Raw genomic sequence first — 22,457 nt, forward strand, 5'->3', positions numbered from 1 at the left:
GTTTTGCATGACTTTAAGAAAGAAGACGCAAAAAATAAAAAAATAAAATACCCTTTTTGACATTTTGCATTAGAAATTTTATTTTTCATGTGAACAATAACACAATGACGTTAACAGTTATGCAAGGAATGACAACAAAAATACTCCGCTTGATCCACAGACACAGTAGATCCAACACAACCAGCAAAACTGTAAAAGTTCGCTTATTTTTGTCAGCAGTGATTTGTTCGTGACACTGGGAAAGATGAATTTCTCCGTATCTCCACTCAGAAGAGAAACATATCTCAAGCTGTGCCTCAGGTAATGTCCTCTGTGAATGCTGGGAAAGCAAAGGTTCACCCAGATCTTGCGCTCGAAGACGCATGATTCTGTCCAAACCCTCTACATCTTTTTGCCTTTATGCAGTTTATTATGTCTCCAAATATGCTCCTTCCTTAAAAGCTTCCAGTATTCCCGACTGTCTGGTTCCAATTCGTTGAGTTTTTTGGGTGGACCGAGGTCCAACTGAAACAACCTGAAGGCATAGGACAACAAGTATATAACTTGACTTACAAGCATAGTATTTTCTAGATTATTTGAGAATAAATATGGAAGATTTTTTTCTGCTGTGCGATAAAAAAAAAAAAAGGTAAGGGCATAAAGCTTTCTTTTTTTTTTTTTTTTTTTAAATCGCACAATTTAGATTTTTTTTTCATCACAGTAGAGAGAAGAAAAGTCTGAATTGTAAGATATACGCTTGCAATTCTGAGGGGGGAAAAATCTGATTTGTGACAAATTCACAATTGCCTTTTTCATTTTTAATTTGTGGAAACAAACAAATAATAATAATAATAAAAATGTAAGATGTAAACTCAATTTACAGGAAAATAAAGTCAAAACAGCAAAATGTAAACTCAGAATTCAGAGGAAAAAAGCCAAAACTGCGAGACGTGAACTCGGAATTCTAAGAAAAGATGTCAGAATTGTGGGACAAACTCAGAATTCCAAGCAAGAATAGCTAGAAGTTGCAAGAGTTGCAAGATATTTTTTATTCCATGGAGGAAACACGCATCCATAAATCAATGCATATATAAAAGCACACAGTAAAATACACCATCTTACCATTCTGGATATTCCTCCCTGGGTTTAATAAGAGGGTCCTCGCCTTGTTTGAAGATGTTGACTCCGACTACATGTGCACAAAGTCTCACTGGATCCTTACAGACTTCTGGACCCTTAAAAACCTCCTTTACCATTCCTTTGCCTTTGCCTTTGGTAACTAAGAAAGGCAAGAATAATATTTGACAAAAATAGCTATTAAAATGTTTTATAATGTAAAAAAATATATAAGACAAATAATCTTAATGTTTTGAAAACTGGTCCTACAAGGTCAGAAGCTGCAGAGTAATGTTGACATTTTATGGAAACAAATACAAAATGCATACAAAACACAGCTTACCTGGTTTCTTACTAGCATAACTACGGGACTGAATCCGTAGAGTGTTAACAAAAAGCTCGTTATAAGCATTAAGAACAGGCAAGTTTATCCTCTTAAAAGAATGAAGTACACTACGTGCCATTGTGCCTTCACGGACCTTCCACCATACTGGCTGAACTTCTTCTTCTTCTTTTTTTTTTAGGTTTTTTAACGGCAGTTTGCATCCTAGAACTTGCATTACTGCCATCTTCTGGAATTATGTTACTCCTACACCGATTAAAACATCTAATCCAGCCCTGCTCACAGGACAGGTGGAGCCAGAATTGCTCATTTATGTTATTATGTTTCACGTCATAATGGAGGAGACGGTGATGTACCTCAGGTTAAGTCAAGACCGAGGCCAGGTAAGTTAAACTGGTTTGCTGCGTCCTTAATTGATGGATTACAACTTTAAATGCAGGTGGCGTGGAGCTTTCTTGAATAATATAATGATACATATGAAAAACTACAAAACTCACACACACACACAGTAGTTTAAATGCTGACTGATATCTTACAAAGGTGTGATTTTATATAGTGTATTGTCTTGATCATGGTCATCATATGTAGACAGTTTTGCAACCCGGGCAGTTAAGCATAAAAATACGACTGTATAATAATAATAGTAAAAATAATATTAGAGCATTGTACAGCTCAATGTTCAAGCTCAGCTGTGACAGCTGAACAGTGACCTGTATGACCGAGTCCTTCAGATGCAGCCTCTGATATAGTTAGCAACAATTTGTTAATATTCTGACAATAAATGTTGCTAGTTTAATTTTCAAAACAATCAGTGGTGAACTGTAAGGAAGTACATTCCTTAAGTACAAATGTACAAATGTGAAGTAGGCCTAATAAGTTTTCTTCTTCTTTTTTTTTTTTCTCAAAGGACAGCAACACTACAAAAATATGGTCTTTTACAACATGATGCATTGTTCTAGATTAAACTACCCAACAGTATATTTTTTAAATGTAATAACCTTGCACATATTCAGAAGTAAAATGCAACATACACATCAGTGCAGCAGTAATATTAATGCAAAACCATCCTGACGAATTCTTTTCCAGAACAATACTGTACCTTTACTTTTACTCTCAATACCTTAAGTATATTAGAGGATGCAAGATAATACATTTACTTAAACAATAGTTCAGCCAAAAATTAAAATTGTGTAATCATTTACTCACGCTTAAGTTGCTCCAGGTTTGTGATTTTCATTTTTGGGTGAACAATCCCTTTAGCTAAGGTTTTAAATATGACTAGTAGTTTTTTACTAATGTGGTATTAGTAGTTACTAAAAGTAGTTTACTCAATATTTCTTCTACTAATTACTTTGTCATAGCTCTAGACATTTTTTCTCTTCCTTCTTTCCCTAAAAATACAAGATGTACAGAAAGTACTCAGGCTCATTTACAAACACGATACATTACAAAAATGAATAACATTTAGTTTTTAACTTGCATCACAAAAATAAACTACAGAATCTAGGTTGTTTCATTGACAATGTGACATAAAAAAAGATATTGAAAAATGTTAATGTACCCATTTTTTCCACTGTTTTCTCTGCTTGGAAAATGGAAACACTTATGAAAAATATTTAGACATTGGTGTAATACGCACTTCAGTCTCGGCTCAGACGTCACTGTTTTCAATAGCGCTCTATATCAAGCAGCACAGTAATCATTTATAAACATACACAAACAAAGTGTTACACAATCTGAACCACGACGGTGCAAAATAAAAGAGATTTAGAAGTGAAACCACATTATTGAGCTAAACCGGTCACCCGTGTCCTCTAGAGGGCAGTAAAACCGAGGCTAATTCATAAACATCATCTGTTTGTTTCGACGAAAGCTGTTTGAGAAGCTAGCTAACATGTCGGAGTACAACTCGGTTCAAAAAGGCTCTTTAAAACTGAAAGGAGTGTCTCTAGCGAGTAAAAAGTATGTATTTGTTTATCTTAATGCTTATCAAGATTAGTATGGTTATGTATAGTATAAGTAGTAGCTATATTTTTACCTGTTTTGTCGGAAAGTGTTGGCATTGCCTTCATGGCAGCCGTTAGCTGTTATGCTAGGTCTGTGTTGCTGTGTGAGTTTTATAATATAACCAAGTTAATGGCTATAATCTACTTTTTCCCCCCCCCCGTAGGAAAAAGAAGAAGGACAAAGAAAGAAAGCATTTAGAGGAGCAGGTTTTGACCACTCAGAATGAAGAAGGAGCGAAGAAAGTTTATGTTGATAAAAGGACACCAGCACAGATAACGTTCGACAAATTACAGGAAAAAAGGGTGTGACGCATTATATATTATTATTATTATTATTATATATATTTATATATATAACGCTGTTATTCAGTTGCCATATAAGACAAGATCATTATTAAGTAATTAATTAATTGGCTTTAAGTAATTATTTCGAATGCCTGAGTAATGAAATTACACAATTCCAAATTTTTCTACTTACTGAGATTGCGGTATGACTTGCTGGGTTCTAAAATAATATTCTCTCTTTGTAACTTTTTTTTTAATAGCAAATGGAAAGAATTTTAAAGAAGGCTTCCAAAACACACAAGAGAAGAGTTGAGGTAAGTCTGTCGCTAGTTATGTTGATATTCATTTTTTAGGTAGTCTGTGTGAATGACATCTTTTTTGTGTGTTACAGGATTTCAACAGACACCTGGACGCACTGACAGAGCATTACGACATTCCCAAAGTCAGCTGGACTAAATAAACCTGTATGGATTCTCGACTGGGTGCTTTCAGAGCAAAATCTGCTGTCGTTATGTTACCATACATGCTTCTTGCTTACTCTGCAATAAAGTCCAGAGCGATCTTCCCCAGTTTTAATTTCCCCTTTGGGATGTAGTAAAATTATTCACTGTACATTGGAGTTTTGATTTTTAAACTCTTTCCATATTTAAGTCCAACTGTTTGCCTGTAGTGATTATTATATTTTGTAACTTGGGTTAAATTACCTGTGTAAGATTTTTGATTGGGTTTTGTTTATTGTAAGGCTTGACCACCAAATAAACAGTTTTAAGCATTTTATTTGTTGCATGTAGTCTTTAAACGCATTTAGGTAGATGGGGGGGGGGGTGCATTCCCTTCAGAAAAAATGTAATCTTCTGCGTCTTCAGCGGCTCAGATGTTGGGAGTAAATGACGACTGCTATTCATTATTACATCCAACAAAAAAAAAAGCTCAATCATCCGCTCCAGCGTCAAAACAATAGCAGACTGATGACTGATCACTCAGGGTGGGTCTAAAACACCAGTCCAGTCTGTGCTGAAACGCTACTGTCAATCAAACTATCGTGGGAGGGGCCTGTCTGTGTGATGTCACACAGACTCGATTTGAGAAAGGGATAAGATTTTCATTAAAAAAAAAAAAACACTGGGTGGATTTTAATCATTATAGGGTGGTTGTGTACATAATATTGAATTTTGATTAAACAAATGCAACATTGGTAAACAAAATAAACTACATTCAGAAAACAAATAAGATTTCTGACTGGTTATAGTCATAGTGGCCCCAAAAACACGTTTTGAAATATAAGTATAAATATAAGAGTAACTTGTTTCATATGGCTCTACAATGGCGTTTTAGTGCCACAAAAAAAAAAAACTTCTAAATCTTGCAATATTTTTAGAATAAAATTTCTATTACGAGAATAAAGTTATACTATTTTGAGAGTATAGCCTATATTTGAATTCCTAATACTCGCAGGGACAGTAGCTTGGATATAATATTTCACGTCTTCGTATGCATTCATTATTTGTAGTGTGCCAGCCACCCAATACGCTTTGTGCTTTTGGTAATTTTACAGTTTTTCTGAATTCCTAAAACACGTTTCTTGAAACCGTCACTTATTTTTTCAAAACCTTAAACACAAATCCAAATCTTCAAACTAAATTCACAGAACCCCTGACTCTTCTGGCAAAATCAACAATTGCTTCAAAACCATTTCACCTGTACCAATAATATACGCATTACAGATCATTCATTAGACAATACATCAAAAACTGGAGAACACAGTGTCCTGTGCATGCATATACAGTTAAAAAAAAAAAAAAGACAAATAAAGCACAAAAAAAAACAAAGAGAGAGAAAAATAAACCTTCTACAACAAAAAAAAAGGAACCAAACAAAAACACAGACAGATAGAGAGAGAGAGAGCTAGGTCAGAGCCAGAGGATTTAATCAACAGCGCAGGCAGATTTGTCCCTTTTTTGTCCCAAGCAACGGGTTAAAAAACCCTCTGGTTTGGTGGAGTTCTTCCATCGTAACATGGTAGTCTTGCAGTTCTTTACACAAAAGCTCAAAGACCAAAACAATGGATTAGTCTACACAAGAATATATTAAAAACCAAAATACAGTGTATAAAAAATAAGATAAGTTCTCTTCCACCCTTCTTTTGCTGTTCTTTTGAACTTTTCAACTGATTATGGTGGCCACAGAGGTTCTGCTCAAATTACAGTTTTTTTTTTTTTCAATTGCTAACAAGCATCGGTCAATACTGAAGCAACATTTTCAGAACTCTTCACACATTCAGCGAAACAGAACTAAATGCGAACCCAAACTGAATAATTTTTCATTGCTTTTACACAAAATGCATTCACTGACCACACTTTCCAAAATCCATGAACGCTTTTGTCATTCATACCATCTGCAAAACACTATAGGCCTATATTTGGAGCGCATTTTTTAAAATGCTAGCACGCTGCTTTCAAAACTAATAAAAGCACATTCATATCAGAACAATGGCAAACTCTGTCCATGTCTGCAGGAATAATATATTGAAATATATAATCTTAGCAGAATAGATGAAATTAAATAATAATTATTCCAAACACAATTATGCAATATCAACTGAAAGCCAACCCAGATGTCCTATTTTTAAGTCTTTTTTTTTTTTTTTTTGGTTTATCTTTTTATACAGTTTTTTTTACGATGGCTATGTCAATTTTTTCAATACTTTTAACACTTTCCCTAAACTCTTAACACAGTTGGCACAACATCTGTCTGTATAGGCTATACATTTAACACATTTCTTGTTGCTTTGACACAAAATGCACACAGTTAACACAAAAACTAAAATGCTTGAACTTCTTTTACACAAAAGCTCAAAGACCAAAACAATTTAACATCAAAACCAAAAAAACAAATCACACCACACCATAACAGAAAACAAAAAAAAAACTTCTAAACTTAACTTATAGGCTAAAAGCCAAAGTGAACAGCTGTTCATATTGTGAATTGAATCACAAATATATCCCCTGTATTTTATTCCATTGCTAATGAGAAACAGCTGATTGAAGTTATGCAAATGTTTAAATTACACCATGTGATCACATGGGGCAATGTGGCATTCCACCATTCCCAGTGCAGTCAAAACGCAATCTGATCAACACAATATATTGTCTATTGTATAAGGGCAGACCTAACACATATAAATAAAGTAATGCAGTTTCTGTAATTCCATCTGATGTTAGTGTTTTTATGACAGTGTCCTATGATTTACTAATGTTCCTGTTGGAAGAGAACATGTGTTACTGTTTTGGAATAATTATTTGATTTAGAGACATGTTTGCAGTATTTTGGTAGTATTTTGTATTTAGAAAATTAGTGTTGAAGTTTAGTTTACAATGTTTGATTTTGAGCATGAAATTAACTGTTTTGCCAATTGTGTGTTGTAGGTGTGTTGGTGTGTAAGAGTTCAGGAAAACTGTTAGGAGAATTGAAAAATTGTCATAGCGATGGTACAGACTAATTCAGTGCTTTTCTAGGAGTTCATTTTTTCTCATTTCATTCCTATGTGTGTTCCTGTGGCTCAGTGGTAGAGCATTGCATTAGCGTGTGTTCCTGTGGCTCAGTGGTAGAGCATTGCATTAGCAGTGCAAAAGGTTGTGGGTTCAATTCCAAGGGAAACACATGTTAGATAAAAAAAAAGTTAGCCTGAATGCACTGTTAATCACTTTGGATAAAAGCATCTGCTAAAAAGTGTTTTGTTGGTCTGAGTGAGCTTCTCACAGTACTATACATCCATCCATACGGTATGTTTTCTGAATGAGAACTGTTGCCAGTGTTATGGTGGAACAGGCTTATTTTGAGACATATATGAAGTGTTTTGTTGGTCTGAGTGAGCTTTGGAGGTGAGATTAACAGTTTGGCCAAGATTCATGTTGGCAATTCAGACTGTATTAACAGTTTTGAAAACGTGGCTTCAGTATTGAACAATGCTTGTTACTAATAGCTTCTAGTTTTTGCCATGGCACAGAGAACTGTGAAATTTTACTGGTTTTGGACTACTGAAATTTTTTTACTGTGACAGCAATATTTTTAGGATTGTGAGAGTATCAAATTGTGAATTTAAAAAAGTGATCGTTACTACATCAGTTGTTTTTCACTAGTGAAACATGGTCTGAAAAAGAGAATTCTGGAAATGGGAGTCTGGAAAAGTATGGAATTTTTAAACGGAAAAACTGTAGGAACACCTGATTTTAAATAATTCACAATTTTTAAAGTACCTGACAGTGTTGCGGTTGCAGCGTGACTTTAATATGCAGATGATGAATGAAATGAAGCACTCTGAGCTGAACACGTTTGTTAGCTCTTTCAACGGCCAGCTATTTTATCAGGTCTTACACTTGTGGATTTTATGTTTTAAATTTATGATAGCACAGTACAAGGAGAATATTAAACAAAGAGACATTTATGGTCACGTTAATGATATGGTCAATGACATAGTGGTGATGGTTAGAAAGTTAAGAGACAACAGCTATTTAAGTGATAGGACGATAAAATGAGAGGATAATTTTGCATTTCACAAGATATGACAATTTAGAGAAGTGACCTGGTATGGTGATGTGAACTGTTGCATTTGCATCAGGATAGGAATATAAAGAAGCATAGGGATGGGACAAAAATGCATTGCATTACACAGATACCAGAGAAGACCTTCAGTTTCAGCTCACAGGTGACCATTAACCATTAGGTAAGACATGCTGCAAGATATAAATTGTGACGTTGAGTATAATGCTTTCCGTTTTATTAAGTTCTTGATTTGTAGTATACAATAAGTAATACAAATTAAATTTAAACTGGAACATAAATACATCTGTGCAGTGTATTTATAACTCCTTATTGTCTGCCTGTATTGAAATTCCTAAATATTTCTGAACAAAAAAGACAAGTTTGTGTGCTCTGGTGTTGACACTCGACTCTTTGGTGATATCTCACAGATAGCGTGAAGGCAGTTGATGATGGATTTCAGCATGAGGATCATGTTTGTTCTGCTGCTGATCAGTCTACAGCTGACTGGAGGGGATTTCAGTCCAACCGGCAAAAGTAGAACTAGTATATATATATTTTTCTGTGCCAATCCTGATTGCTTACCTACCTGCCCTGTAACATCTGACTGAATGTTGTTAAAAATCTAGTTTAAAACATCTTAAATTCTCAAGTTCAAGATGGTTTTCATGAATTTTTGAGAAAAAAAAAATCTATAAAAGAATGACTTAAAAAACATGTGGTAGTGGTATCATTAGCCCTTGAATTTCTGTTCTGGATTTGTCTTGCAGAGCCTTCAAAGATTCGTAACTGGTTTCAACGACGGTTCACTTCTAAATCTGCTAAATCTGCTAAAACCAAAATAGAAAATGATAAAAATGTCGTCCAGAGTGCAACTGAACGCAACAGCTACTTAGAATGGACCGCATCAGCAAAAGTGCCGAAGGATGCAGTTTCTGTCAAGGATGGACAAAAGGAGTATTACATTGCTAAGCGTCTGCCATGTGAGCCTTGCTTCTTTGACAAAGAGAAAAGCTCATGTGTAACATGGGTACAGGAGCGTGAAAGCAGATCAGATGTTAGAGCCGATGAAATTATGTTTCTAGTGAACAAGGATAACTTTGAAATTATCGAATGGAAGAATTGTACCAATCAAACGATTCCACATATGTTCATAGAAATATGTGATGAGTACTTTATTGCTAAAACTGAGGGGGACACTGATCTGACCACAGAAAGTGTTACTGAAACAACTGAAGTCCTCACCTTAAACACTGACTTTAAAATGCAGCATTTAAACATTGCTGAGTATTTCATGTCAAGTGTGGTGACGGCAGAAAACCTAGAAGTTCTTAAACATTTCCAAGCTTCCAACAAGAACTGCAAACCGTCCAAACATACGGTGAAATTCGACCAAAATATTGATAAAACAACTACTTACCAAACAGGTAGAACCCATACATTTGGAGTAAACGCAGAGATATCAGTCGGTGGTAAAATTCTAACTATGGGGAATATTGGAGGAAAACTTGGGCTTAAATATGACTACACTCGCTCTCGTTCTAATACTACATCTGTAGTTGAGAAAACCCTGCACTCTGTGGGCATGGAGGTGGAGGTTCCACCCAACAATTCTTGCACCATTGACATTACAAGCAATACCTTCACGGCTGAAGTCCCGTTCACTGGCGAAATCACTAGAGTGTACAAAAACAACAAAATACACAAGACCTTCATCAACGGCACCTACATCCATCAGGAAGTAGCAGAAATTCAAACACTTGTCAATCCCTGCCAACCTCTCTCTGATAGAAGTAAATGTTAGTCAGAACATAGGCCTACATAACCAGTGTGCAACTTCTCCAAAACATGATGTATTGTGTAAGTGTATGATTATAATAGAATGTCATAATCACAGAATCAACATTAAATCAGCATTGAACAGACTACCAGCACTGTCATCTGCCTCAGTTTTATTGTGCATCCTTTTTAAATAAACATCTGTGTGTTCATTTGTAGATTTCAAAACCACTAATAATTTTAAATGGGCCGGCAGCTCAACAGTCAAAACAAAAATTCCTTTAGCTGGTATTGCAACCCCAAATCCTGTCACTGCTGTCTCAAGTTGCTAAGCACCATCTGTATAAAATCATTTTACAGTGGGTATAGAAAAGAATCACCCCCCTTTAAAATAATCACATTTTGTTGCTTTGCAGCCTGAAATGAATATACTCAGTAAATACATCCAACATCCAAGTGAATAGTGAAAAATATATCACCAACATGTCAGAAAAAAAAGAGAAAAAAAATAGGTTCACCCCTTCCTAAAAATGACTAGTATGACTTTCAACTGTGATCGTTTTGAACACAAAACCAAAACTAAAAATGACTAGTAAACTCATTCAGGTGTAGTTAATCACCTTCTCAATGGCACACAAAGCCATTTGACTTTCAACTGTGATCGTTTTGATTAGCTCATGAAAAGAGCTTTCCCGGAGCATTTCAGTCCTTGGTAGTGCAACTGAAGCGAACAATCAACTCTGGGTGGCAAGGCACTGTCAAAAGATCTCCGGGTTAAAGTTGTGGACTTTTGATTGTCACCATTGATGAGATTCATACACTGATTCTTGATGTTTCTCTTTGTTTTTAAAGGACACAGCAGTTCAAAATGCTTGTGTCTTATCATGCTTTTAAAATCCTTCATAAATTATTACACTGTTGGATCCTATACTATATAATCAAAGAGATATTAAAATTAGAAACTTTAGATTATAACTCCTCACAAATACTGCATACTGAATCTGGGTGAAGATTATCATCAACAAACCGATATCACTTGGTTGCAGTCTCTTTTTGGTATTTCTTGCCATAATAAATGTGTCTTACAAACACAGTTACAGCAGCCCAAAAAAATAATGTTGTAAAGTCTATGGCTGGTCTGAATACCATTTTTTGAGCTTTGAAGCTTCGATAGTAATCAACACTGAATATTCGAAGCTTCGGAGAGAGGGGTCTGAACATATTCTTCTCTCTAATAAAGACAGGAATCTCTGTGTGTCTTGTCTATTTGCATTTATATTATGTCGAGAACCGCTCATCCAGTCGACTTCACGCGTGGCAGGTGTGTTGCTGCGGACCCAATGGAGTCCAGTGTCGCATTTTGGTGCAATATGGAGTGGAGACACGTTCCGAATTAATCAACTTTTAATAAACTACAGAACAGAGTTAGCCGGAAGTGGCGCGCCTCACATGGGCAGGGCTTATGCCGTGTTCCAGGCAACCCGTAACCAGTGTTTTTCCATCCTTCTAACCGTGAAAGTGCACTGGAACGGCAGTCAAACCCGTGACTTCCCACCTGTGAACTCGTACTAGATCGATGTACTCCCAGTTCCGAGCTCTGATGTCACATAGCCCGCGAAACAATAATGACAGGCCCTGGATAATATTGCCTATGGATGCCACTCCCTCATCACCATCGACGGGACTCCAGTGGAGCGGGTCTGCAGCTTCAAGTTCCTCGGCGTTCACATCACCGACGACCTCACCTGGACTACTCACACACAGTCAGTAGTGAGGAAGGCCCACTAGCATCTTTTCTTCCTCAGGCAACTGAAGAAATTTGGTCTGAGCTCAAAAATCCTCAGACAGTTCTACAGCACTGTGGAGGGCATCCTGACTGGCTGCGTCACCGAACTGCACCGCTCTCAACCAGAAAGTCCTGCAAAGAATAGTTCAGACAGACCAGCACATTGTCGGAGGTATGCTTCCCTCCCTCCAGGACAACTACACTCAGAGATGTGTGAGAAAAGCACGGAAGATCATCAGAGACTCCTGCCACCCGAGCCACAAACGCTTTTATCCAAAGCCACTTACAATTGAGGAATACAACCAGCTATTTACCATAAGATGCCAATAAACATGAGAAGTGCCTGTTATACAAAGTATTAGTCAACGTTCAAAGTAGTAAAAGCTAGGACAGGAAGATACACGGATAGTAAGAGAACAGAAAAAGTGAAGGAATAGTTTTTTTATTTTTAATTTATTATTATTATGAGGAGACAGTTAGATACCCACAGAAAAGATGAGTTTTCAGTTGTTTCTTAATGATTGTGAGGGATTTTGGCTGTCCGGATGGAGCACGCCTGTAGCACTTCTCCATTTCCATTACTAACTGCTTTCAATGAAAAGTAGCTAAAGCTTGCTAAATGTCGCTAGATTAAGTTATACTGTCAAGTTTCTGAAACTAACTAAGGTTTGTCCAAGAAGTAGCTAGTTTTGTCGCTAGGAATTTTTTTTAAAAAAGTCTCTAAAAAGGCATGTAAGTCTCTAAATAGTGACAAAATTGCTAAATTGATGACACTGCTCTGTGGTCTCTGAAGCGGTGTCCGAAATCGCCTCCCTATACCTTTAAATAGGGCACTATTTGATGGAACATCCATTTGTAGTGGTGTCCAAAACCATAGTTGATGTTATTGAGTGCACTCGTTCAATCCCATAATGCACAACAATAACGAGTGTACAAACAATGTACACTCAACGGCTAAATAATACCCATAATGCACTGTTAAAGTTATGCTCAATAAATCTTTTCATTACTACTGGAGCTGCCAGTTTGCTAAATTGCAAATGATTATTAAACAGCAAGCACAAACTATGACAGTGGCAGCCCTTCTGGTGCACTCAGTGTGACGGCTTGTAAAAGAGGAGGAAGCAAGCAGTAATCCTGAATTAGGCAATGGAAACGAAGGTCTACGGTGGCGTGAGAAGAGCTGGATGGTGAAGGTGAAGACGGTCAATGGATGAAACCAGGAACAGACCGGAACACTGACACGAAGACGACAACACGAACACAATCCAGCACACGAACACGGAAGATGGTAATCCAACTAGGAAGTGGAGACATGAATGAGGATCTTCAACACACAGGTGACAACAATCAACCAAACGAGCACATGGAGACTATACGTGACAAACACCAAACATGACACGGAGGAAACAATGGATTTCCTACCGTGAGTACCCCCCTCCCCTAGGACGTCACCTGACGTATGCTTTACCTGTAGATTGTAATCATCAATAAGGCGGTGAAAGTATGTCCCGAGCAGGAACCCACCTGCTCTCCTCCGGACCGTAACCTTCCCAATCCACCAATACTGAAATCCGCGTCCCCTCCGTCTAGAGTCAAAACGAATACCGATACGAGGCGGGGGGGAACCGGGGCAGGCGGGTTAAGACGGGAAAAAATCACCGGTTTAATTTTTGGACACATGGAACACGGGATGAACCCCCTGTACGCCGGAGGAAGGCTAAGACGCACTGTTACCGGATAATGATTTTGGTAACAGAAAACGGGCCAATAAATCTGGGAGCAAGCTTATTCGAAACGGAACGCATAGGAATATTCTGGGTAGAAAGCACACTCTTTGACCGACGACGTTAACGGGAGGCTTCGAAATCGGCCTTAGCCTTGGTGCGCGACCTAGAGCAGAGCTCTGCGAGCTCTGGTCCAGGTGCGGTGACACCTCCGGACTAGTGCGTGTGCGAGGGGAACCGAAACCTCGGATTCCGTACTGACAAAATTAGTTGTTGGTACCCTAAACTACACTTAAATGGGACATGCCCGTAGATGACACTGGTAAAGATTGACCAGGACGAAGGATTATTGGAACCATCGCAAAACCCGTTCGACATCCTGATTGGCTCGCTCGAGCGCTCCTAACATTTACAAAATTCTCAAAACACAAATTGGGGACCCCTGTCAGAAACCACGTCTGTCGGAAGGCCATGTTAACGGAAGACGTGGTCAATGACAGCTACCGCTGTTTCCTTGGCTGATGGTAATTTGGGCAAGGGAATAAAATGAGTCGCCTTCGAGAACCGGTCCACCGGTTAAAATGGTTTGCCCTTAGAGGGCGGGAGGGCGCGGTAATGCAAATCTAGCGAAAATGTGGGACCAGGGGTCTCGAAAGGGACAGACAGCGGTAAGATCGTAAACCCATCTGGAGGTCGATTGGAAGTCTTACCAATAGCGCAAACTGAACAAGCCAGACGAAGTCGTGGACGTCACGAGCCATACAGGCCACCAAAATCGTTGCTTGACTAGAAACCTAGTTCTACTAACGCCTGGGTGACAAGCAACACTGGAACAATGACCCCAAAACAAACAATCGGTTCGGTTACCCCTTCTACAACTTCGATTCGACTATCTGAGCGCGGAGATAATGATGGTCCCCGGTAAAATGGGCTCGGGAGTTAGCAGTTTCGGAACGCTCAAAAGACGGGATAAAGCACAAAGGAACCCGGCCGGTAAGAAAGTGTAAAATCAAAACGACCGAAAAATTTGCCTGGAGTAAAGTCTTTTGGCGGTTCTAATGTATTCGATTCTTATGGTCCGTCCATACAATGAAAGGTACACCCGACCCTTCAAGCCAGTGACGCCATTCTTCCAGTGCAAGTTTGACTGCCAACAATTTGCTGATTGCCAAGTGTCATAATTAACTTCCGCAGGAGATAAACGGTGAGAATAATACGCGCAAGGATGCACCTTTCCGTCTGAGGATGCGCGTTGGGACAAAACTGCTCCTACTCCACCTCTGACGCGTCGCCTCCACTATGAATTGACGTGAGCGATCAGGGGTGAAGAATGGGAGCTGAAACAAAGCAGCACAAACGCAGCCTCGGCTGCGTTTGAACACCTGAACGTCAACCTAGGGGAGGTCAGCGGTCAGAGGAGCGGCTAGTTGGCTGAAATTGCGAATGAAAAATTGGCGAACCCCAGAAATCTCTGCAGGGCCTTGCGAGACTCTGGGGATGGCCAATTACCACAGCCTTAACTTAGGATCCATGCGAACACCCTCAGTCAAAATGATGTGTCCAGAAAAGAAACAGACTGTGCATGAAAAACGCATTTGCCTTGACAAACAATCCATTCTCTAGCAACCGCAGAAGCACTCGTCGTACGTGTTGCACGTGTTCCTGGAGAGACGAAGAAAAAATCAATATGTCATCCAGGTAAACATATATGAACAGATCGACCATGTCTCGCAACACGTCATTAACGAGTGCTTGGAAGACTGCCGGCGAGTTCGTTAGCCCGAAAGGCATCACACAGTACTCAAAATGGCCTCTAGGGGTGTTAAAGGCAGTCTTCCACATCCCCCCTCCCTGATGCGGACCAAATGATAAGCATTACGTAAGTCCAATTTAGTGAAAACGGACGCTCCCTGCAACCTCTCAGAAGAAAGACATAAGCGGCAAAGGATAGGTATTCTTTACCGTTATGTTGTTCAGCCCTCGGTAGTCAATGCAAGTCGCAAGGATCCGTCCTTCTTTCCCCACAAAAAAAACCCCGCCCCCGCTGGAGAAGACGGATGAACCCCCGTTGCTAGAGAAACTGGATATATATTTCTCCATGGCCGCCGTCTCTGGAATAGACAAAGAATATAACTTGCCCTTAGGCGGAGAAGTTCCTGGCAATAACTCTATCGCCACAGTCATAGGGACGATGAGGAGGAAGAGAATCAGCCCGAGACTTACTGACACACCTCCTTCAGGTCGTGGTACTCCGCGGGCACGTTAGCCAAATCCACTGCTTCCCCGCTGAAACACAGACTCAGAAACATTAACACCAGCAGACAAAAGACCAAGACAAATGACACTCCTCGCTCCAGCTAACCACAGATCCGAGGCGCCAATCGATCCTGGGGTTGTGTTTCTGGAGCCAGGTGTGACCGAGAACAATGGGGGATTGAGGTGAGTCCGTGATTCTCCTCCGTATGGTTGCCAGATGTGATGAGAGAAACGGTAAAGTGGTCTGTGTGATGACTGGCAGTCTGTGTCCGTTGACAATGGGGTGGTTGAGGGAGGTGAAGGAATGTTGAGTTTAGTATCAAACTTAAAGTCCATGAAACTACCCTCTGCCCCGGATCCAACAAAGCGTGATGATCGAGTGCGTGGGTGGACCACCGTAGACTCACCGGAAGAAGTTCGATGTAGATGAGGTCTTCCTGGCAGAGATCCCACCCGATAATAGCCTCCGTTTTACTATCGGGCTTGGTCTTTTACCGGACAGCGCTGGATGTGATGTTCTTGGCTGCCCCCAGTATAAACATAGTCCCAGGGATCTCCGCCTGATCCTCTCCTCCCGGGAGAGCCGAGCTCGCCCCACCTGCATGGGTTCAAGATCTTCCAGGTGGGCTGACCGCAACCTCTGAGCGCTGACGCTGAGCCTCCGGTCTGGTCGCGAAACTGCTCTCCCCCTCCGTCTGGCGGCTTGGTCGAGTCGGTTGTCTACTCTGAAGGGGGGGACAGTCGATCAGGCCATTGAGAGAAGTGGGGGAGCTCGACGGCGCGGATCGTCCTGTTGGATGCGGGTCAGCCAACCCATGCAGGAAGTGATCCCACTGCGCCTCTTCGTTCACACTCCGCCGCCAGGGTGCGGAACTCAATGGAATAGTCGGATACGGACCTGTCTTCCTGACGTAGGTCCGTGAGAAGTCTAGCCGCCTCCCTCCCGGCGACGGACGCGCGGTCGAAGACCCGTTCCTCTCTCCTCCGAAAGGGCGTGGAACGAGGCACACAGCAGCTGTCTTGGTTCTCCCCACACCGCCGTCCCCCAGAGGGCAGCCCCTCCCCGTCAGTAGTGACAAGACGAATGCCACCTTCATTTCCTCGGTGTTAAACGTGGGGGCTGCAGGGCGAAGTGCAGAGAACAATGAACAGAAATGATCGACAAAACTTTGGCTCACCCGCATATTTCTCAGGGATGGGGAGGCGTGGTTCGGACTGGGAAATCCCTCCGGAGACGATCGGCCGTCGTGGGAGGCGCAGCGGGTGGCGGTTGTTGTTTGTTGTTGTTGAGCCTGGTAGCGAGCTCGGACACCTTCGTCACCATTGCTTGGAAAGCTCGACCCATCTCATCTATCACCTTGTCTTGGCGATCCATACGACCAACGGCTCTCTGCAGAAACTCCTCCAGATGAGATGGGGAGCGATCGCCTGCTGCTTCCATGATGGTCAGATCCTACTGTGACGGCTTGTAAAAGAGGAGGAAGCAATTGCAGGGCAATCAGAAGAAGTTTTATTGAAATCAGAGTCCAGAATGTAGGCAATGGAAACGAAGGTCTACGGTGGCGTGAGAAGAGCTGGATGGTGAAGTCGATGGTGAAGGTGAAGACGGTCACTGGATGAAACCAGGAACAGACCGGAACACTGACACGAAGACGACAACACGAACACAATCCAGCAAACGAACACGGAAGACGGTAATCCTACTAGGAAGTGGAGACATGAATGAGGATCTGACAACAGACAGAGAGATGAGTGAGTATATGTAGCTGAGTGGAGATGAGGATCAGCTGGATCTAGACAATCAACACACAGGTGACAACAATCAACCAAACGAGCACATGGAGACTACGTGAGTACAAACACAAACACAAAACATGACACGAAAAAGCCTATACATCCCCTACAGAGACACTCAGTACCTGAATTCGCTCACTCATTTTCATTCACTCCTTCAAGTGAACTATATTAGGGGACAAATGTAGGGAATAGGGTTCCTGATGAAAATAAGAATCAGGGGTTGACAATCATCTCCCTCCAGAGCCTAGTATAGGAGGAGCCAGGCAAAAACAGAAAAGAAAGAAAAGCATTCCTTAGGAAAATTAACCATGGTTTCATAAAACCAAAAAACATGGTTACTATAGTTAAACCACAAATTATCCATGGTTTTTCTGTACTAACCCTAGTTTAACCATGGTATTTGTAGTAAAATTGTGGTTATCAATATGCCAAAAAAAAACATGGTTACTACACTTTTACTATAATAAAACCATGGTTAATTTTCGTAAGGGTATGCACAAAGATAGCACGAAATTCTAAATAATTTACAGTTATAATTAACTGACAGTATTTGTAGTTGCAGTGTGACTTTAACATGCAGATGTTGAATGAAATTAAGCACTCTGAACACCTTTGGTAGCTCTTTCAACGGCTGGCTAATTTATCAGGTCTTACAAAGACTGTAAAACCACTCATGGATCTACTGTTTTAAATAAATGAGCACAGGGTAAATATTGAACAAACTGATAACTCATATGGTTGGAAAGGCAAGTGGTACTGCTTACACCTACAAACTACACACATGACACATCACTCTAAAAATACAAAAAAACAACATAAGACCCCATTCACACATAAAAAATTAAGACAAGACGCAAGACATTTGACATCAAATGACAAGGATATTGTGCTTCTTTTTTGCAAAGTTCTTGATTTGTAGTATACAGTTAAAGCAATATTTTCAAATTAATTGACTCTCATAAAAACAAATTTAAAAATAAACTCATATATAAAACCCAAGTTATAAATTCTCACTAAACTACACCGAAGTACAACAGTTAACGTAACTTACGGTGTTCGGGAGTACTCAGAAAGGGATTAAGCACTGAATTTTGAATCGATTTCTTCTTGTAAACTCAAAGATGTGGATTCGGACGGCAATTAAATCCCCACACGACCTCGGTGTTTGTCAAAAAACAGTAGGTAATTCGGCTGGGGATTTTTACGTGAGAGAAAAAAAAAAAAAACATATATCAAGAATTCAAATAAAAAACAAACCACCCACTACAAACGTTTAAAATCACTAAAATCACACACGTAACAATAAAACAATTACCGTCCGAATCGGGCTAAAGACTATATATCAGGGGTGGCGAACTCCGGTCCTGGAGATCCGCAGCCCTGCAGAGCTCAGCTAAACTTTTAGTGAACCATATATTTGTAATGTCATGAGTTCTATGTGAACTCTTTGGTGATATCTCACAGAAAGCGTGAAGGCAGTTGATGATGGATTTCAGCATGAGGATCATGTTTGTGTTGCTGCTGATCAGTCTACAGCTGACTGGAGGGGATTTCAGTCCATCCGGCGAAAGAGCTGGTATATTTTCTTTCTGTGACAATCCTGATCGCTGACTTACCTCTACTTGAACACATCAAACAATTTAGGTGACAAAAATGAGAAATGTTTTTAAAAATCTAGTACAAAACGTCTCAATTTTGTAGAAATGCAACACACTTGAAATAAAATCTACAAAAGAATAACTTAAAAACTATCATGTAGTATAGCCATCATGCCATCAAAGGTATTAAATGATGACATTTGATAAAAGTTGAGAATGTGACTGCCATCAAAGGTATTAAATGATGACATTTGATAAAAGTTGAGAATGTGACAAATCCGGGATCCTTTTCACTCTTCAAAAACTTTTGAGTCAATGCCATCACTTTAAACAGTGACAGAAACATCTTTTTTGGGGGGTGAAATGTTCCATTAGCAATGGCATGCATCCACAGCTCCAGGGTTTGGAGACATTTAATTTCCAATACATGCAAGAACTAATGTAATATAATGTTGCCATTCACATTCACCTGTTTTTGGAAAAATCCAATGTGCTTTATAGTGCCACTCATTGGACATTTCATTTTCTGTTCTGTTTTGCATTTGTTTTGCAGAGCCTTCAAAGAGCCCTCATCAGGTTCATCGACGTGGAAAGTATAGCGCTAAACAACAATCTAAATCTGATGACAGCAAAAATGTCATCCAGAGTGCAACTGAACTCAACAGCTACTTGGAATGGGTCACATCAGCAGAAGTGCCAAAGGACGCAGTTTCTTTCAAGGATAAGACAAACGAGTATTACATTGCTAAGCATCTGCCACAATGTGAGCTTTGCTTCTTTGACAAAGAGAAAAGCTCATGTGTAACATGGTCATCCAATGAAGTAAATAAAAGCTTCAGACATGTTTCTTATAATGAAATTATGTTTCTAGTAAACAAGGATAACTTTGAAATGATGGAATGGAAGGAATGTACCAATCAAAAGATTCCACCTATGTCAGTGGAGACTTGTAATGGTTACTTTGTTGCTAAAAATGCCTTCGGGTATGTTAGAATGACTGCACTCAGTTTAATGAAGGAACCGGTTAATGTACCAACTAAAGTCCTCACCTTAAACACTGACATTAAAATGCAGCATTTACACGTTGTTGAATATTTAATGTCAAGTGTAGTGACGGCAGAAATCCTAGAAGTTCTTAAACATTTCCAAGCTTCCAACAAGAATTGCAAACCAGCCAAACATACTGTAAAATTGGATCAAAACATTGATAAAATAACTTCTTACCAAACAGGTAGAACCCATAAATTTGGAGTGAATGCAGAGATATCAGTCAATGGTACACTTCCAAATATAACGAATATTGGAGGAAAACTTGGGCTTAAATATGACTACAGTCGCTCTCGTTCTAATACTGCATCTGTAGTTGAGAAAACCCTGCACTCTGTGGGCATGGAGGTGGAGGTTCCACCCAACCATTCTTGCACCATTGACATTACAAGCAATACCTTCACGGCTGAAGTCCCGTTCACTGGCGAAATCACTAGAGTGTACAAAAACAACAAAATACACAAGACCTTCATCAACGGCACCTACATCCATCAGGAAGTAGCAGAACTTCAAACACTTGTGAATCCCTGCCAACCTCTCTCTGATAGAAGTAAGTGTTAGTCAAAACATAGGCCTACATAACCAGTGTGCAACTTCTCCAAAACATGATGTATTGTGTAAGTGTATGATTATAATAGAATGTCATAATCACAGAATCAACATTAAATCAGCATTGAACAGACTACCAGCACTGTCATTTGCCTCAGTTTTATTGTGCATCCTTTTTAAATAAACATCTGTGTGTTCATTTGTAGATTTGAAAACTGCTAATACTTTTAAACATGACCCCGCAATGGAAGTCCACTTAACAGATGATAATTGTCTTTTTGTAATGAAGAAAGACAGAGAGACAAGTCTCTTCTCTCTGTCTTTCTTCATGTCTCTCTCTCTCTCTATCTTCATTACAAAAAGACAATTATTAAGATATAAATTATAAATTATTATAATATTTATATAATAATAAAATAATATAATATAACAATTATTATAAATTATCATTAGCCTATTATAATTTATAAAGATACAATTATAAATTAAAAAAAATAAATTAATCAATATACAAAAACACCAATTTATAAAAAATAAATCCATGAAACTTTAACCCACAGTATTTCACATTAGGAAAATAAATGTAACAACATATACAAACACTCAGTGATAACAAATAATAAACAAAGAAATAAATCCTATGAACGTTTCACACAGCTCACACAGCAGACTGAATTCAGGTACGTAACACAGGTAAGTAACAGTATATGTTATACTGTATTTTTGTATTCTCACACTGGCAGTTGTTAACTTTAACATTAAAAACAAACCCATTAATAAGTACATTGAAATGCTTATTTTATGTACAGTTACTCATAAACTTGACCTCTTCAAAGTCATTGCAAAGTGTTAAACAACAGTGAACACTATGACATGACAGCTGTTCTAAAATTACTAATTGAAATACATTAACTGGACAGTAAAGAATGTGAATTAGTAATTGTTCTTATCATTTGGCATTTTTACTAACCTTTTTGTAATGAAGAAAGAGAGAGAAGATGCTGCGTCCCAATTCGCATACTATCCATCCTAAATAGTATTCGAAAAATAAAATTAGTTTGTTCCAAATCATAGTATGTTTAAAAAAAAAGATTTTTTTTTTCCGTATAGTAGTTCAGTTGTTCCAAAACGTTTTAAAACTATTGGACACCCATTATAGTGATCATTTTACAGCATCCCAAGCAGTGAAAATAAATAAGAAAATTTTAAATATTGATGCGTTAAAAATTACGAATAGTCCTCAGTAACTTCTTATACAGTCTCATCCCATGCAATGAAAAAAAAAAAAACAGATCAAAATATGTTGATGCATTAAAAATAATAAAAGGTCCTCAGTAGCTTATTATACAGCATTAATATAAATAGTATTTGTATTATTAACATATGCGAATATTATGATATAACTGTATTTATAGAATTCCTGCTGTTGTTTAATTTCAATCATTAATGTTTTTGTAATTATGATGTAATTTGATGTACAAAGTATAATAGCACAGAAAAACACAGATGCTGTTTTCTACTCGTCGGCCTAAAAATCCTGTTGCAACACCAGCTCCAATACCAGCAGAAGGCGCTGTTTGATTAAATGTGATTGAATTAAAGCCCAATGGCTTTCCATGCGTTTCAATAGTGTCTTTCCTCTTTTAGTCA

At 39.0% G+C, this 22,457-nt stretch overlaps 4 protein-coding genes across 4 annotated transcripts; 3 read left to right on the forward strand and 1 right to left on the reverse strand.

Annotated features, from left to right (window-relative positions):
* Window positions 1-62: 62 nt before the first annotated feature.
* LOC109048261 (39S ribosomal protein L54, mitochondrial-like) lies at window positions 63-1,605 on the reverse strand. The gene is made up of 3 exons (XM_019065948.2): window positions 1,439-1,605; window positions 1,102-1,258; window positions 63-514 (listed from the first exon to the last, which is right to left on the reverse strand). The coding sequence occupies exons 1-3, from the start codon at window positions 1,557-1,559 to the stop codon at window positions 382-384; spliced, it is 411 nt and encodes a 136-aa protein (XP_018921493.1). The 5' UTR covers window positions 1,560-1,605; the 3' UTR covers window positions 63-381.
* A 1,632-nt stretch (window positions 1,606-3,237) lies between these two features.
* fam32a (family with sequence similarity 32 member A) lies at window positions 3,238-4,506 on the forward strand. The gene is made up of 4 exons (XM_019065949.2): window positions 3,238-3,400; window positions 3,609-3,747; window positions 3,990-4,043; window positions 4,121-4,506. Exons 1-4 carry the CDS (start codon window positions 3,333-3,335, stop codon window positions 4,187-4,189), a joined length of 330 nt encoding a protein of 109 aa, XP_018921494.1. The 5' UTR covers window positions 3,238-3,332; the 3' UTR covers window positions 4,190-4,506.
* Window positions 4,507-9,031: 4,525 nt separating this feature from the next.
* On the forward strand, window positions 9,032-10,196 carry LOC109048558 (natterin-3-like; the record flags this gene model as incomplete). Its single annotated transcript, XM_019066206.2, has 1 exon — window positions 9,032-10,196. A coding segment is annotated over one exon (1,041 nt), but the record flags the coding sequence as incomplete, so codon positions are not given.
* Window positions 10,197-19,074: 8,878 nt separating this feature from the next.
* Window positions 19,075-20,943, forward strand: LOC109048500 (natterin-3). The gene is made up of 2 exons (XM_019066165.2): window positions 19,075-19,189; window positions 19,765-20,943. The coding sequence occupies exons 1-2, from the start codon at window positions 19,096-19,098 to the stop codon at window positions 20,817-20,819; spliced, it is 1,149 nt and encodes a 382-aa protein (XP_018921710.2). The 5' UTR covers window positions 19,075-19,095; the 3' UTR covers window positions 20,820-20,943.
* Window positions 20,944-22,457: the final 1,514 nt, after the last annotated feature.

This window comes from Cyprinus carpio, chromosome B22 (genome assembly GCF_018340385.1).
Source record: "Cyprinus carpio isolate SPL01 chromosome B22, ASM1834038v1, whole genome shotgun sequence".
In the NCBI taxonomy this organism is placed as follows: Eukaryota; Metazoa; Chordata; class Actinopteri; order Cypriniformes; family Cyprinidae; genus Cyprinus; species Cyprinus carpio.